We start from the raw sequence: 18614 nt of genomic DNA, 5'->3' as shown, positions 1-18614 counted from the left end.
CCAGCAACTTTGTTTTTGTGCCTTCTGACATGTTCCTGGTTGGTCTCCCACAATTTACTGTTTTCATTTTAGAGAAAATAACATTGAATCTAGATGACTCTTCTTCAGCTTTGATGAAGAGTCATGTAGACTCGAAACATTAGCTCACTCTCTCTCCACGGATGCTGCCTGACCTGATGTGATTTCCAGCATTTTGTGATTTCCAGAATTTTGTGATTTCTGGCATCTGCAGTAATTTGCTTCTTCCCTCAGGAATTGCTGTTTTTCTTGACTTTAGTTAACCATTGGGCCCTCCCTTTAGAATTGTTCATTCTAGCAGGAATAAACTTATTCTGAAATATCCCTTTAAATATCTCATTGTGTTTCTATTGGTTCAACCCCCCAGCCTGATATGCCAGTTCGTTTTAACTAGCTCAGCTTTCTTGCCCACATTATTGCCCTTGGTTATGTTGAAGATACTAATCTTAGTCCCAATCTTCTCCTTTTCAAACTGGATGTAAAATTCCAACGTATTGTGGTCATTACACCATACCAAGTCTAACATAACCTGCTTTCTGGTCAGTTCCAGAATGTGCTGCTGTTAGAAGCTATCTAAGAGTGTTCCATGAATTTCTCATCCAGGCTATACAACCTGTCTGATGTTACAACTAAATCTTTCATGATTATTGCTACCCTTTATCTCGAGCACCAAATATTTCCTCTTGCATACTTCATCCCACATTGTGGTTACTGTTATGGGCCTGTAGACCACTCCTACTTGTAACTTCTTTCACTGACTATTCCTCATCTCCATCTAAACTGATTCTTCAATCTGATCTTGAACCAAGGTAATCTTTTAACGATCACATCAATGCCATTCTTGATTAACATGCTATCCCTCTACATTTATTAACTTCCCATTATTCTTGAATGTTAATTACCCCTCAATATTCAGGACCCATTCTTATTATCCTGTAACCAAGTCTCTGTAATGGCAGTCAGGTTGTATTTATTTAGTTCAATATGCACTATCTTCTTTTTTGTTTTGTTATGAACACTGTGCACATTCAGGTGCAGAATCTTTAGTTTTGTCTTTTTGTTATCTTTGTAACATTTCGTCCTATTTCTTGGTGTATTTGTAGGTTTTTTTCATTCTGTCTCTTCTTGCCATTCTTTGACCCTCGCTTTTCATATTTCTATTTTCTTCTCTTACCTTGTCTCTACTTGTTGATATTTGACATCTTTTGATATTTGAAACACTTCCACTTCTCTAGTTATATGGTGCACAAGTACACTGATTCCAGCATGGTTTAACTGCAGACCATTTCAATGGTACAGCCCCCAAATTGTGCCCATGCTGAGGCCGGTGCCCCACTATCTGGGACCCAGTTCTCTTTCACCAACTGAATCATATACCGTATGGCAATTTACATGTAGTTCGAGTAGTAGTCCAGAGCTTGTAAATTTGAGATACTACTTTTAATTTAGTGTCTAGCTCCGCATATTCTTTATGCAGAACCTCTTTCCTAGTTTTACCTTTGGTTTTGGTACCAATGTAAACCGCAACCACTGGATCCTCCCTCTCCCACTGCAAGCACCTTTCCAGCACTTGGCTGATGTCCTGAATGCTGGCATTGGTCAGGGAACACAGCCATTCTTACCCTCGCTCTTCGCTGTAGAGAATAGTGTCAATCCCCCTGACTACACTACCACCTTTATTCCTTATTTCTGCAGGTTCCTCTGACCCTGCACCCCTTTGAGAATTCTACCTTTTATTTTATATTGCATTTCCTGATTTTTCTAACTAAAATATATCATTCATGTTTCTCCATATTAAATTTGAATTGCCCTGCAATTGATAGGTGCACCTTCTACTACCTATGTCAGAAATTTCAAAATAACCCCCACTAAATCTCTCTGCCTCTCTTCATCTCCTTCTGAGACATTGCTTAAATCCTCATCCTTCTGTCAATGCTTTTGATAACCTGAATTAATATTGTCTTATGTGACTTGCTGCCATACTTTATTTCATTATGACGCTATGAACCACTTGGAGATGTTTTATTGCAATAATAGTGTTGTATTGAATCCAATTTATATTGTTGAAGTAAAATTTAGTCGGCCTGCGTTCTGAAAACTAATATTACGTTCACACAAAAAGTTTTGCCATATACTAACAGCAGGTCCCTGAAATTTAAACAAGGAGGCTATCTGTGTAAAACAGAAAGAATGTATGTTAGAGGGCCTGTGCAGACGTGTATTCATAAGGTCAAAGCAAAACCTGTGTATATGTGAAAAAACTGGTTCAATGACATTTCTTTACTAATTACGTCTCTAAAAATGCAGAGCTCCTCCGTCCGGTTAATTTTGAGCAAGAGAATGTAGGCAAGACTTGTGCTTGAGCATGTAATTGCAACATGTGGCAGTCCTGTGTTTTGTTTGGTGTGAATAAAAGGTAACTTCCGTTTAAATATTCAGTCAGCTAACAATGCTCTAAGTTGCTCCTCTGCAGCCTCCTCTTTCCATACTGCCTCCCTCTGCTAATCACAATAATTCCCTCAATGACCCCTGCAAATTCTGCCAGGCCACTAAACCCCAATTGCTGACCGTCCTTTTCATGCAGTGCCCCTTTTTTTCTCTCTTTGCATGCTGTCTCTCTCTCTCTCTCTGTCTTTGTCTTTGTGCACTCCTACTCTCTACCTGCATGCTCTGTGTGTGTGTGTGTGTGTGCGTGTGTGTGTGTGTGTGTCTGTCTGTCTGTCCCCTCCTCCCCCATCTGTTCCCCCCCTCGTCCATCTCTCTCTCTCTCTCTCTCTCTCTCTCTCTCTCTCTCTCTCTCTCTGTCCATGTCTCTTTGTGCTCTATCTTTCTCCTGCCCCCAACACAATCTCTCCTCACCACCTTTTACTGCCACCATGCCAGCTAAGTGAATCTTCTGCAGTTGAATTCTATTGAGCTTCATCTGATGATGGCACTTGGTATTGCTAACAAATGTCATAGATTCTGTTATTCAAGTATAAAATACTCAGCTTTTATTTGTGGATCATTAAATATATGTTCCAAAATGGAAAACCAATGCTTTCTATTTTCCAAGGGTCACCAGATTTCAAGTCTTTGAAACTTGTTTCCTGGAGTTCCATCACTTGTTGGGAGACATTTTGCTTGTTTATTTTGTTTTCCAATCTGCCTCATGAAACCCTACAGATCCTTTCGTGAACAGCAGCATTACAATTCTTGGCTCAATATCATCTCATAAAGCTTCATTCTTTTAGAAATTTTTGGCATTCCACTTATGGTTTCAAAGACTTGACAAGTTTAGGCTCTTCCAACAGAATATAGCAGTGGCCAAAAAGCATAATCACAGCTAGTTCTTGCATTCTCTTGTTGCAACATAATGTTAAACCCATGAGGACCCAAGGTACTGATACACCTGTCCCTTCACAAGGATGTGATTGCTACCCTCCTGCATTTGAGCAGGCATACAGAAATTATGTGCTAGCATTTTAAGTGATAATAATGCTACCAAAGTGAATGCTTGTTTCTCAACTGTTATACTTAATTTAATGTGACATACATAAAATTGTATTTACTTGTATTACAAATTAGTTTTGCTTTTTGGGGCACAAGAGACTACATTTTCTGATTTGTACGTAGGCTGAGAGTGCCTCTGACAAGGTCAGTACATGTTCCCCAGCCCTAATTCCCTTGCACCTTGAATTATTGCAATGCGTGCAGTGTACGTGCATCCACAGTGCCATTAGAGAGGGTCTCCTGGCTATTGCATGTGTCAATGTCACCATAGTCCCAGAGGGCCATCTGCTGCTCTGTCTTTAGAGTAAAGCAACTGGTGGTGAGTCTAACCTGATGGCCACCACACCTTGGGCAAGGGCCAGGGTTGAGAAAGTAGGGCCTTTGTGGTGAATTCCAGGAATTGAGCCCACACTTTTGTCTCTCTGCATCACAAACCAGACGTTCAGTGAACTGAGCTTATTCTGGTTACAGAGCTGTCAGAGAGCAGCCTCCTGGTTATTGTCTATTTGGTGTCCATATATCCACAGTGCTGTCGGAGAAGGATCGCTAATCATGGACCCAGTAACATTGAAGGAAAGGCAATTGTTTTCATGTCTGGTATATGATCTGAAAGGAAACAGATTTGGAAGCTGCAGTTGGAGGCTGGTGACTGGTTTCATTTGAATAGTTCAAGTTCTCAAGATACTTATTTCAGTTTCTTCATAACCAAACTTATTTATTTGTGACAAAATCTTTGCCATTATTTATCAGACTTCATGGCATTAGCCTCATGTAGTAATGATATGGAATGCACAACACATAACAAAAATGTTTGGAAATCTTGTTGCTAGTATTAAAAAGAATGTCAAATTTGGATGCATGCTATGTACCTTAGTGGGTGATTGCCTGATTTTAACTCCAAATTTTGGATATTTTGGTGAGTTTAAAATTCAGCTGTCAGAAATAAGACTCGAGCAGCACAATGTAGGGAGGGGTACCCCTTGCCTCCTCTAACTTTCTCGATTATGGAAGGGGCTGGAAGGATTGAGCGTTGCTTGCACACACTTTTCACAACCTCCCAGGCCAACTGAAGTCCTTGGCTGGGTCTCAAGAGGCCCTTAAACTGGTCAATGTGGGCAGGTTACCGGGTATATGCTGCCAGCCTTCCTGAGGGCACTTGCAGGGTTCACCCCAATTGATTGGGAACCCTGTGCTCCTTGGAGAGCCCAGCTGATTGTAAGGGTGGCCCCCAATGTAATTTCTCCCCCCTTCACACCTCTCCGCCCAGCGTGTTGACCGTTCCCATACATCAGAGTCAGCTTGACAGTCACATCATGGCCCAGCCTCGTTTTAGCATTGCCCTTCTCCTTCAGTGCTGCTCCCAGGCCATTTGCGGTTGCTGTTCAAATTTGTTCATGGGATGTGGTCTAGGTCAGCAATTACTGGCCCCTTCTAGTGGCCTTCTTGACCTGTTTCAGTCCTTGACGTTTCAAGGCATCCACAGTTCTGGTAGGGAGAGAGTTCTGGAATCGTAACCGTTTGACAATGGGGGAGAAAATGGTGATACATTTCCAAATTTTGTTTTATTCATTCATGGGTTGTGGGTGTCACTGACTGGACCAACATTTATTGCCCATCACTAGTTGCCCGGAGGGCAGTTAAGAGTCAACCTTAGTGTTGTGGGTCAGGAATCACATGGGCTTGAATCCTGCCATGGCAGATAGTGGAGTTTGAATTCAATAATAATCTGGAAATAAGAGTTTAATGATGCTCATGAAATCACTGCTGATTGTCAGGAAAAGCCCATCTGGTGCAGTAATATCTTTTTTAGAGAAAGAAATCTGCCATCCTTACCTGGTCTGGCATATATGTGACTCCTGACCCAAAGCAATGTCTTTGACTCTTAACTGCCCTCTGGGTAATTAGGGATGGGCAATAAATATTTGTCCAGCAGTAACAACCCAAAGTCAGAATGGTGTGTGGCTTGGAGGAAAACCTGCAGACGATAGTGTCTCATGCATCTGTGTCTTTGTCCTGCTAAGTTGTAGAGGTTGCAGATTTTGAAGCTGCCATCAAGGATCCTTGGTGAGTTGTTGCACTGCACTTTGTAGATACTACACACTGCTGCCACTCTGTGTTGTTAACGTAGACCGTGAATGTTGAAGATAATGGATGTGGTACCAATCAAGCGGGCTGCTTTGTCCTGGGTGGTATCAAGTTTCTTAAGTGTTGCTGGAGCTGCACCCATCCAGGCAAGTGGAGAGTACTCAATAACACTCCTGAGTTGTGTCTTGTAGATGGTGGACAGACTTTGGAGAGACAGGAGCTGAGTAACTTGTAACAGGATTCCTAGTCTCTGACTTGCTTGTGCAGCCACTGTATTTTTATGGCTGGTTCATTTCAGTTTCTGATCAATGGCCACTCTCAGGATGTTGATTCTGGGGTAGTCAGCAATGGTAATGCCATTTAGCATTGATAAGTAATGGTTCGATCAGTGGTTTTCAACTAATGTGCTGTGAAATTCTTGGAAACCGTGCCACTTTGCATAGATTTCCGATATTGCGCATGCATGGAGTTTGGCATTGCACATGTGCAGAAGAAGAGAAATCTGCTTGTTACACAGCCTGTGCATGTAAGGGCAGGACTAACCGTTTGGTCTGAGTGTGCGCAGTGATCGAAGATCATGTCTCCGGGATGAAAAGAAACTGAGTGTGCGCAGTAAAATGGCGCATAATTGAAACAACTATTGAAGTGGCCTGCCTGCCAGGACATGTTTCCGCATTAGGACGGATTATAAAGTAAATATTTTTTGGAATTTTATTTTTTTAGTTATGCCACTGATCTAGGTCTTAAATCAGATCCTAAGAAGAATTGGATAAGTTTCCTCCTGCTGACTCAAATGATGGAACATCTGAACCCAAAGGAAAAATAAAACACCTGTTCAGGGACGCTACATTGAGAACTATCTGACCTTTGAATTTCATGGACAGGTGATGCCATTTGCCCCTTACCCGAATATCTCCTCTGCAGAGAGAAGTTGGTAAATAATGCGATGGTACTAAGTAATTTAAGATATCATCTCCAGACAAAACATCCGTGAGCAGATTGTGTCTTTGCAATTTTCAAAATATGTGTACTTTACCAAATTTGAAACACTAACGTTTTTGATCTTTTTTGCTTGTTATAAACACTGTCGTAAGTCTCCCAAGTAAGGCAGTAACCACAGTAAATGCAAGTAAATGTGACATTTGAGTAATCAATTTAGTTGAAAAATTGGGTGTGCACTGGAATTGTTTGTCTCATTGAAATGTGCCTCGATACTGAAAAGATTGGGAACCACAGGGTTAGATTGTGCAGCTCAAATATTACATGATGCTTATCAGCCCATGCCTGGATTTTGTCTGGACTTTGATGTGGACTGTATCTGAGGAGTCATAAATGGTGCTGAAATTTGTCAGTTCCGGGTACTTGCTGTTGATGACAAAGGAAGTCTTGAACTGTTTCTGAAAATCTAATCTTTGTGTGTATTTGACGTTTACGTGAAATTTACTGTTTCAATTCTGTCATTGCCAGTGTTAACCAGGGATGTACAAGATCATCACTAGAAGAGAGATATTTAAGGAAAGCATCTGGGAATTTTTTTTCTGTAATTGGGGTCAACTAGCTCTTTTGTTTCAGGACTATATAAAGTTTATCATCTCAGTGCAGCAAAGCACGGAGTACAACTGAACAGTGTGCTGTAGTTTGTTGATCAAGATACTTAAAAGAAAGAAGTGCTCCTTTACTTTTGCTTTGTCACCCTGTAGGAAATGGCTCTGATTCCCCTACAAGAGAAGAAGCTAGCTATTTCTTGAATAGGTGGTACAAGTCTTTTCTATGTCAAAGATTTTAAATATACATGATATCAGCGGGAACGTTAATAGAGTAAATAAAAAAGAAAAATAAATAAATCAATAAAATAGTTAACTAGTTATTTAAAACACATAAATGACAGGACAGGTAGTTAGTTATTGTTGCAGCATGTGGGAGTTTCTGGATGCCAGTGCGATCCAGGGTAAACACATTTGCAATAAGCCTTCGCAGCTAGAGGATTCCGACTCGGTGCTTGAGCTGAACGATGAGCTGTAGACACTGCGACACATCGGGGTGAGGGCAAGTTACCTGGATGTTTTGCACCAGAAGATAGTCCCACCTCTGAGGATAGATTTTTCTGAAATGGTCAGTGGTCAGGAAAAGGGGCATGTGACTGCAAGTGAGACAGGCAAAAAGATCCAAAGAGCAAGAGCTCTGGAGTTTCGAGCCTTTCCAATTGTCCAATAGGTTTAAGTTTCTTTCAGCTTGATTGAATGAGAGTGAGAGCTGCAGGGTGGATGAAGCAACTGACCATGGCACTGGTGCAGGAAGCTGTTCAAGTAGGTAGAGCAAAAAGGAATAGTAATGGTTCTAGGGTGGTATGGTGAAGGAGATTGATACCGATCTCAGCAGCAAAGAGTGAGAGGCCAGAGGGCTGTGTTTTCTGCCTGGCAGCAGTGTTTTCGACATCAGCTGAAGGAGAGAACCTTACAGAGAGGGGAGGATCAGGTTGTCAGAGTCCATGAAGGTGTCCATGACACAGACAGGACAAAGGAGGCTCTGTATGATCAGTATGAGAAACTGGGCACCCAAATTATAAAGCAGAAACTCGAAGGTAAAAATTTCTGGTTTCAAAATGGCTGTGGCAGGGCGGCCACCCAACATTTCTGGCCAGTGAATGGGGCCACTTGAGCAGACATTAAATTCTACCTGATGGACACAAGGTTGATCAAGACCATGATCCATACAATTGACAGAATATGGAGCAACATGGGAATTGGGGCAGTTGTCCGTGGAAGTCAATTCATTTGCTTTCCATACCCAGAGACCTACTTTTAACCTGAGTGGTAATGTTATTGAAGAAGTCAAAGTGGAAGGTTAATGTAAGAATTAGGGATTAGAGAATTACGGGATATCTTCTGTTCAGTTCACTTTGGTGAATTGACAATGATGTCTGCTCTCCTTCATATTCTAATGTAGTCAAGTGAACTTGCTCCTGTATTTATTACTGCAGCTCTAGTATCAAGGGATGTGAGATGGTGTTTAATTCGGGATTCAGATCCACAATCCCCAGATAAATTACATCGCAGCCTTGGCTGTAATGATTTCCTGATCCCAGTTTAAATTAGACTTGTCATTCATGTCTTGATTCCCTTGAATTAGCACTAGTGATGAATATATTGGTTGTTTTTATTAAGCAGCTCACCAGGGTACAACAGTTCAAGAAAGCTGTTTATCACCACTTTCTCAAGGGCAATTAAGGATGGGTACTGAGTGTGGGTCTAGCCAATGACACCCATGTCCCATGAGTGAAATTGAAAATATCTTACAGAAATAATGTCTTTTCTGGGAAGCCTGATGTCAGGAAGAGATTCTAAGGGACAGGATTTGCATGTATTTGGAAAGGTAATGACTGATTAGAGATAGTCACCATGGCTTTGTGTGGGAAATCATGTCTCACTAACTTGATCGAGCACTTTGAAGAAATGACAAAGAAGATTGAAGGCAGAGCAGTATACATTGTCTATATGGACTTCAGTAAGGCTCTTGACGGATTCCATGTGGTGAACTAGCTAGCAAGGTTAGATCACATGGAATCCAGGGGGGAGCTAGCCATTTGGATACAAAATTGGCTTGAAGGTAGGAGACAAAGGGTGGTGGTGGAGGGTTGCTTTTCAGACTGGAGGCCTGTGACCAGCAGTGTGCTGCAAGGATCGATGCTGGGTCCATTGCTTTTTGTCATTTATATAAATGATTTGGATGTGAATATAGAAGGTGTGGTTAATTAGTTTGTAGATGACACCAAAATTGATGGTATAGTGGACTGTGAATAAGGTTATCTGAGTGCAAAGGGACCTTGATCAGAAGGGCCAATGACAGATGAGTGGCAGATGGAGTTAATTTACAGAAATGTGAGGTGCTGCATTTTTGGTAAGGCAAAGCAGGCAGGACTTGTACACTTAGTGGTAAGGTCCTAGGGAGTGTTGCCAAACAAAGAGACAGTGGGTGCAGGTTCATAGTTCCTTGAAAGTGGAGTTGCAGGTAGACATGGTAATGAAGAAGGCATTTGATACATAGAATCCCTACAGCATGGAAATAGGCCATTTGGCCCATTGAGTCCACAACAACCCTCCAAAGAACATCCTACCTAGTCCCACCACCCTACCCTATTCCTGTAACCCCACATTTTTCCTCAGGCTAATCCACCTAGCCAGCATATCCCTGAACACTGTGGGCAATTTAACTTGGCCAATTCACCTAACTTGCACATCTTTGGATTGTGGCAGGAGGAAACTCACACAGACACGGGGAGAATGTACAAACTCCACACAGACAGACACCCGAGGGTGGAATCAAACCTGGTGCCTGGTGCTGTGAGGCTGCAGTGCTAACCACTGAGCCACCGTATGCTTGCCTTCATCGGTCAATGCATTAAGTGTAGGAGTTGGGATGTCATGTTATCGTTGTACAGGACATTGGTTAAGCCACTTTTGGAAAGTGGCATTCAGTTCTAGTCTCCCTGCTATGGGAAAGCTGATGTTGCACTTGAAAGAGTGCAGAAAAGACTTGAAAGGTTATTGCTGGGATTGGAGGGTTTGAGCTGTAGACAGAGGCTGAATAGGTTGGGGCTTTTCTTCTTGGAGCATTGGAGGCCGAGGAATGACTTTATAGAGATTTATAAACTCATGAAGGGCGTGGATAGGCTGAATAGGCAAGATTATTTCCCAGGGTAGGGGAGTCCAAAACTGGAGAACATAAGTTCAAGGTGAAGGGGAAGATTTCAAAAGGACCAAAGGGGTAACTTTTTCACACAAAGGTTGTTGCGTGTATGGAACAAGCTGCCAGAGAAAGTTATAGAGGCGGTGTGATTACAACATTTAAAAGGCATCTGGATGGCAATATGAATAGGAAAGGTTTAGAGGGATATGGGCCAAATGCTGGAAAATGAGACTAGATTAATTTAGGATATCTGGCAAACATGGATGAGTTGGACCGAAAGGTCTGTTTCCATGCTGTACATCTCTATGACTCTATCATTGATTCAGTGTCATTTGCAAATACAAAGACTGCAACATCTCACCCTGTGGAGGAGTAGGGAATCACTGACAGAAACTTTGAGATTTTCCTGTTAATCACAAGGTGTGGACATCAGAAGTTGCTGTCAGATTTTGTACAATGTTGATGGATTGGTTATAAACACAGCAAAACAATCAGCAATCTGGGAGATTAATAGCTGCAAATACTGTTGACAAATATTTGGCAACACACACATTATTTGGTCTTTACTGGTTTTACTTTTTAGTTTTCGTATATTTTGCAATTTCCACTTTATAAGTATACAAGTTATTTAAATTTTGAGTAAATGGAGGCTAAATTTAGATAGACTCATTAATTAATTTCTACCTTTTTGTTGAAGGCATATGTAAAGTTGTGACTTTTATTGTAATTGCCTTGAGTCAATGAGCTACATGCCGTGAAAAGCAGCCTATAGTTTTCCCTAAGAGATAGTAGGAACTGCAGATGCTGGAGAATCCGAGACAACAAGGTGCAAGGCTGGATGAACACAGCAGGCCAAGCAGCATCATAGGAGCAGAGAGGCTGACGTTTCGGGCCTCGACCCTTCATCAGAAAAGAGTCCAGCTCGTCCCTGCCTCCCTAACCTGTTCTTCCTCCCACCTATCCCCTCCTCCCACCTCAAGCCGCACCTCCATCTCCTACCGACCAACCTCATCCCGCCCCCTTGACCTGTCCGTCCTCCCTGGACTGACCTATCCCCTTCCTAACTCCCTACCTACACTCACCTTTACTGGCCCCATCCCCGCCTCTTTGACCTGTTTGTTTCCTCTCCACCTATCCTCTCCTCTATCCCTCTTCTATCCGCCTCCCACTCTCTCCCTATTTATTTCGGAACCCCCTTCCCCTCCCCCTTTTCTGATGAAGGGTCTAGGCCCGAAACGTCAGCCTCTCTGCTCCTATGATGCTGCTTGGCCTGCTGTGTTCATCCAGCCTTGCACCTTGTTGTCTATAGTTTTCCCTACTTATTTTACTGTACATTTTGGCAGAATTGACTAACTGTAAAACAATGAACGGTTGTCAAGAGTAATGGACCTGGGGATCGTTTTGTAATCAAACATAGATCTGCAGTTAATACTTTGTAGTTTTGTTAGTTTAAGGTTGAGAATCCTGCATCATTTCAAGCCTACGTCCCACGACTAACTTTTGTTTATAATTGGTTTTCCTTGAGTCCATTGTATGCGACAATCCTCTGATATTGTGTCAATCCTGCTACGAAAAGTGTCTCATATTGTGGGTGGCAAGCATCCAAGTGCTAATTTGCTGTCCAAATGAAAGTCTGTATGAAGTAAAATAACTTTATTGGACACAATCCTAAAAGAACAGTATGGTTTACATGTACAGTGCCTTGTTTTGTCCCATAGTGAGTAAAGCCTTGGCAAGAGATTGCAGCATGTTTAAACCAAATTCGAGCATGCAAGAAATAAATGTGTTTTTTTCTGTGCCTTGTTTGGTTTCATGGTAGCTGAGTTTTTTCGTTGGGAGACCGAGATCAGGGCATACTGGGTTTGTTTTCTCTCTGATCAGTTGCCACTATCTTCATGATCTGGCAAAAGGCCGGAGACCAAGTGAGGTCATCTGTTACAGCAGTATGTAAATTTCATGGTAGTAAAATTTGCTGGCAGCCCAAGGACTGTGTGTCACTAGTTATATTTTTAGCTCCTCTTGTGCAATTGCAAAACAAGTGCGACCAACATGTAAACCATACGACAAAATAATGCTGCAGAAAATGTCTTTGCTAATGTATTCTTACATAACTTGGCTCATGACGATTTGATTTTTTTTTGTTAAACAATTGGTCAGTGCATTAAGTATGGGAGTTGGGAGGTCATGTTGCAGCTGTACAGGACATTGGTTAGGCCCACTTTTGGAATACTGCATTCAATTCTGGTCTCGCTGCTATAGGAAGAATGTTGTGAAACTTTAGAAAGGGCTCAGAAAAGATTTACACGGATGTTGCCAGGGTTGGAGGGTTTGAGCTATAGAGGAGAGGCTGAATAGGCTGGGGCTCTTTTCCCTGGAATGTCGGAGGCTGCGGGGTGACTTTATAGAAGTTTGTAAGGTGAGGTGTGGATAGGGTAAATAGACAAGGTCTTTTTCCCAGGGTATTGGAGTCCAAAACTGGACGGCATAGGCGTAAGATGGGGGCAAGATTTAAAAGGGACCTAACGGGTAATGTTTTCATGCAGCGTGGTGCGTGTGTGGAATGAGCTGCCAGAGGAGGTGGTTGAGGTGGGTACAATTACAATATTTACAAGGCATCTGGATGGGTATATGAATGGGAAAGGTTTAGAGGAATATGGGCCAAATGCTGGCAAAAGGGATTTAGGATTTAATTTAGGATATCTGATTGGTATGGACGAGTTGAACCAAAATGTCTGGTTTCATGCTGTATATCTATGCGCTGGCAAATCCCGACAGCAAAAACTGAGCATTAATGGTCCATCTGTTCTGATTATGTATTGCTTTACTCTCAAAGCATTCCATTTTTCCAGCCCCAAAAATTATATACTCAATGCGTTGGCTCCTCCTTCCCATTATTCAGCCATGACATGCTGTCTCATTTTGGACTCGTCTGCAATTCCTCACCCCAAAAATGGATGTTTTACTTACTGGTGTCTTTTATAACCGAGTGCAAGGGGTCAAGCAGGCAAGGCAGGCTGAAAAGATGCTTGGGAACTTAAGGCATGCCCACACAGAGCAAATTCTGCATAGCAACATAAGAATGTGCAAGATGAGGAAAGGCTATTCCAGTCTCTCTGGCTGATCTCATTGTCTAGGAAACGTCAAATTCCACGTTTGCCTCTACCATAATTTTTGCTTGCAAAAACTTAACTCTGTTTATGCCTGAATTTATTTGATATAACCAGCAACCAGTGACAATCTATCCCATGCATTTACCATTATCAGCTTTACCACTGGAAGATAGTAGAGACAGAGATCCCTTTCTTTGAGAAGGTGACCAAGCAGGTGGATGAGGGTAAAGCGGTTGATGTGGTGTATATGGACTTCAGTAAAACGTTTGATAAGGTTCCCCATGGTAGGCTATTGCAGAAAATACGGAGGCATGGGATTGAGGGTGATTTAGCGGTTTGGATCAGAAATTGGCTAGCTGTAAGAAGACAGAGGGTGGTGGTTGATGGGAAATGTTCATTCTGGAGTTCAGTTAGTAGTGGTGTACCTCAAGGATCGGTTTTGGGGCCACTGCTGTTTGTCATTTTTATAAATGACCTGGATGAGGGCGTAGAAGGATGAGTTAGTAAATTTGCCGATGACACCAAAGTCGGCGGAGTTGTGGATAGTGCGGTAGGATGTTGCAGGTTACAGACGGACATAGATAAGCTGCAGAGCTGGGCTGAGAGGTGGCAAATGGAGTTTAATGCGGAAAAATGTGAGGTGATTCACTTTGGAAGGAGTAACAGGAATACAGAGTACTGGGCTAATGGTAAGATTCTTGGTAGTGTGGATGAGCAGAGAGATCTCTGCGTCCATGTGCATAGATCACTGAAAGTTGCCACCCAGGTTGATAGCGATGTTAAGAAGGCGTATGGTGTGTTAGGTTTTATTGGTAGAGGGATTGAGTTTCGGAGCCATGAGGTCATGTTGCAGCTGTACAAAACTCTGGTGCGGCCACACGTGGATTATTGCGTATAGTTCTGGTCGCCGCATTATAGGAAGGATGTGGAAGCATTGGAAAGGGTGCAGAGGAGATTTACCAGGATGTTGCCTGGTATGGAGGGAAGGTCTTATGAGGAAAGGCTGAGAGTCTTGAGGCTGTTTTCGTTAGAGAGAAGAAGGTTAAGAGGTGACTTAATAGAGACATACAAGATGATCAGAGGATTAGATAGGGTGGACAGTGAGAGCCTTTTTCCTCGGATGGTGATGGCTAGCACGAGGGGATATAGCTTTAAATTGAGGGGTGATAGATATAGGACAGATGTCAGAGGTAGGTTCTTTACTCAGAGAGTAGTGAGGGCGTGGAATGCCCTGCCTGCAAAAGTAGTAGACTCGCCAACTTTAAGGGCATTTAAATGGTCACTGGATAAACATATGGATGATAATGGAATAGTTTAGGTTAGATGGGCTTCAGATTGGTTTCACAGTTCGGCGCAACGTCAAGGGCCGAAGGGCCTGTACTGCGCTGTAATGTTCTATGTTCTATGTTTGCTTTCTTGCATTCTTTCTTTCCTGTGCTCTCGTTCCTCCTCTCTCATGCTCTCTCTCCCTCCCTTTCGTTCATTCTCTCTCTCTTTTCTCTCTCTCTCGCTCTTTCTCCCTCACACTGTGTCTCTTCCTCATCCACCCAAAAAGGTTCAAAATTCTAATAAACCAGTGATTCCTATTGAGACTGCTTATAAGTTGTAAGTTCAGGTAATGTGGTACATCGGGCAAATTGCACCATTTTTGAGTTAGTGGTTCCAAGCGGATGTTAGAAATTTTGCATTCACACCGTATAATTTTATATCCTTTATTCGTAGGAGAAACCTTGCAGGTGACCGACAAAGTGCCATTGCAATATTGTTACCAATGGTGCAGTCAGAAGAGCAAGTGCCATCTGATATTTACTGTCTCCTGGGCCGAATCTATAAGGACATGTTTCTGGACTCTGGTTTCCAGGACACTGAAAGCCGAGATAATGGTGCTTATTGGTAAGCATTCACTCCATATTACTTAGAACATAGAGATATGTTGTTTGAACTCTATTTGTGTGATGAAGGCAGATTAATAACTCTGTGACTTCTTTCCTGACCAGTTTGCAAAAAATTACCATCAACCTCTCTTTCAAGGGGAACGTAGAGAAGAAGAAAGTTATTTTTCTTTGCTATTCTGATAGTCTCATTCAATAATCATCCTCCTTATGTTTCTTCCAAATGACATGATCAATCTACAGTGATCTCCTTGTGTAAACTGAGCAGCTTGTTTACCTTGTGGTTTTGTATTGCTGTAGTATGACATTGAGACAGATTGTTGCCCTATCCCTATATTCTCAACACAGTTAAATGAAAATACTCAATGACCCTCAAAATTGCCCGACTGGTTCCTAAACAGATATTTTTCGAATAACCAATTCCAGACTTTGTGAAATTTATAGCTTAAACAAAATAGTTAACAATTTATAAATAATACAGTATATTGTGGGAAGAAATATCAAAGAGGAGTCTTGAGTTCTGTATTCAGCGATTCAAACAATTTGTAGAATCATAGAATCCCTCGAGTGGAAGCAGGCTCTTCAGCCCATCTGAAGAGCATCCTACCCGGACCCATCCTTTTTTCCTCCCCTCTCCCTGTAACCCTGCATTTTCTATAGCTGATCCACCTAGCCTGGACACCGGGCACTTTAGCATGGCCAATCCACCTAACATGCACATCTTTGGACTGTGGGAGGAAACCGGAGCACCCAGAGGAAACCCATGCAGACACGGGAAGAATGTGCAAACTCAACACAGACAGTTGACCAAGGGTGGAATCAATCCTGGGTCCCTGGTGCTGTGAGGCAATAGTGCTAACCACTGTGCCATCTTTTTTCTGAATTCTCTTACTACACGTGTGAAAGGCCAGAGACAGCTCCAAATCTGGCTTTCACTTGGGGCCCAGTTGCCCTCTTAATGACAGCTCAGATTACAGAAGAAGTCAATGAAGTTCTAAATATCCCCAGCTGAATACAACATTTTTTTAGCGTTTGTGTTATTGTTATTACATACAATACTGATGTCACTGTTAGTCACATACCCCTAATCTATACATCCAAAATACAGTCAATGATGGACAACTTTATGGACAGCTGCATATCCTCCCATAATCTCATGATTTTACTGGATAGCTCCATCATCTCTCTTTGGGCTCTTACAATGCTTCTAACAACGATACTCCTTCCCAGACATTTGTCAGCTGCACCACATTATTTGCCAATAACCTAAATACTTGTTTATCACTTAGAACTCTTTCAATTTCGCTGCTAATGTTAGAATGGAAGATTAGGAAGGATGTTAATTTCTGCCAAATGTTATGAAATCTTTAAAATTAAGATAGAGTGACGACAATTCTGAGACATTGCTGACAAATTAGAAACAATCGCTCTCCTACTTTGGCCTGAAAGATCAAACAAACAATCCTTCTGACTTGCAGTTGCAATTACAAACCCAGTTATTCTCATATTATAACTGAATTTTCAACCAGAGTTCAGTTCTTAAATGAATCTTTTACTATTTCTATTCTAAACAGTTTCCATTACTAATTTTATTTTCTTACGGTTGTCTGTGGTTGGCTGCTCATAACTTACAATTACTTAAAAAGTTTAGAATACTGCAGGATCAGACTTTTCCTCCTTCTTTTTACTAAATAACAAACTTGGAACGGTGACTTAACTCGGTCTTTCAAAAATATCCCCTTGTAAATAACTTGTATGTTTAGAACTGCCTGTTTAGGGAAACCCAAGTAAATTCCCAAATGTTTCTTCTCACCAGGACCCTTTTATATCACCACCTCTCTCCACCCCACCCCCCTGAACCTTTCATTATCTTATCCAATAACTCTGTATGGAGACCACAAGTCTGGTTGTGCACATCTGGTACATGTAGCTACTAACCCCTTTCAGCCATCTTCTGTCAACTTAAAAAGCCCCAGGTGGCCATCTTGTCAACTTTAATCATGGGCCACTACAACACAGTGACTTTAGCAAAAGGTAATTAAACAACAGGTAAACTAATTAAAGGCTACAAAATAATCCGGTCCACCATCTACAGGGCACAAGTCAGGAGTGTGATGGAATACTCCCCAATTGCTTGAATAGGTGCAGCTCCAACAATACTCGAGAAGCTTAACACCATCCAGGACAAAGCAGCCCACTTGATTGGCACAGAATCCACAAGCATTAACTTCCTCCACCACTGACACTCAGTAGCAACAGTGTGTACTATCTACAAGATGCACAGCAGAAATCCACCAAAGATCCTTAAACAGTGTCTTCCAAACCCACAATCATTTCCATCTAGAAGGACAAGGGCAGCAGATATATGGGAACACCACCGCCTACAAGTTCCCCTCCAAACCACTCCCCATCCAGACTTAGAAATATATCATTGTTCCCTTAACTGTCGCTGGGTCAAAATCCTGGAATTTCCTTCCTAACATTATTGTGAATCCACCTAGAGCACATGGACTGCAGCACTTCAAAAAGGCATCTCACCATTACCCTCTAAAGGGCATCTAGGGACGAGCAATAAATGCTAGCCCAGTCAGCAATGCCCACTTCCCAAGAGAGAAAAATACCTAATCTTCTTTGATTCTAGTCTCCAATCTCACAAAGACAGACAGACATAGTTAAGGAACAAATCAAAAGGAAAATCAATGAGATGTAACTGGCCCGTTCACTTAAGCTGTATCCACGATGTCTAGAATCATTGGTTGTATCTTCCTTCATTTCTGAAGACAGTGATCATTGCAAATAGCTTCCAGTAGGCTTTAAGGAATATTCGTTTAATTATCATAACTGAGATTCTATTTTGTGAACTTTCAATGAGTTGATAAAAGGACAATGACCAGGCAACATCAAACCTCAGTCCTGTAGCTTTGGCAGCTACAATCCTTCTGACTAAAACACATAGTTCAAAACTGGTGCATACTTTAGTTTCTCTTTCTGTTTTTTTTTCAATGTTTTCTTCGTTAAACTGATTGGCACCATAACTCCCTGTGAGGCCCTAGTCAACATTCAAACATCTGTCATCTACCTGAACATAATGTCTGTCCAGAGTCAAGATGTCGATAGAGTATTTTAGACAAAAATCAACCTGCAATTAACTTCTTGGCCTGGTCTCTCAAACAACTATCAGCTTGTTTGTTTTCCCTTGTTTTCTTTTCAAACAAGCTGCTGCTCACAGTCCAAAGGTCACCCTCTGCTCTCAGCTCACAGTTCACAGTTTCAAACCAAAAATGATGAAAGTCATGACACTAGCTATAGGGTTACTGTCATATAATCATCA

General features: G+C 41.9%; 1 protein-coding gene across 1 annotated transcript in view; it reads left to right on the top strand.

Annotated features, from left to right (window-relative positions):
* Positions 1–18614, top strand: part of map3k5 (mitogen-activated protein kinase kinase kinase 5) — a 195700-nt gene that overhangs the window by 57619 nt on the left and 119467 nt on the right. The window contains exon 6 of the mRNA XM_048596746.1: positions 15114–15284. Coding sequence (XP_048452703.1) covers positions 15114–15284 — 171 coding nt within the window. The remainder of the gene's footprint in view (positions 1–15113; positions 15285–18614) is intronic.

The sequence above is a fragment of the Rhincodon typus genome, chromosome 5 (assembly GCF_021869965.1).
Source record: "Rhincodon typus isolate 14 chromosome 5, sRhiTyp1.1, whole genome shotgun sequence".
In the NCBI taxonomy this organism is placed as follows: domain Eukaryota; kingdom Metazoa; phylum Chordata; class Chondrichthyes; order Orectolobiformes; family Rhincodontidae; genus Rhincodon; species Rhincodon typus.
This window is presented reverse-complemented; position numbering and strand designations above follow the sequence as displayed.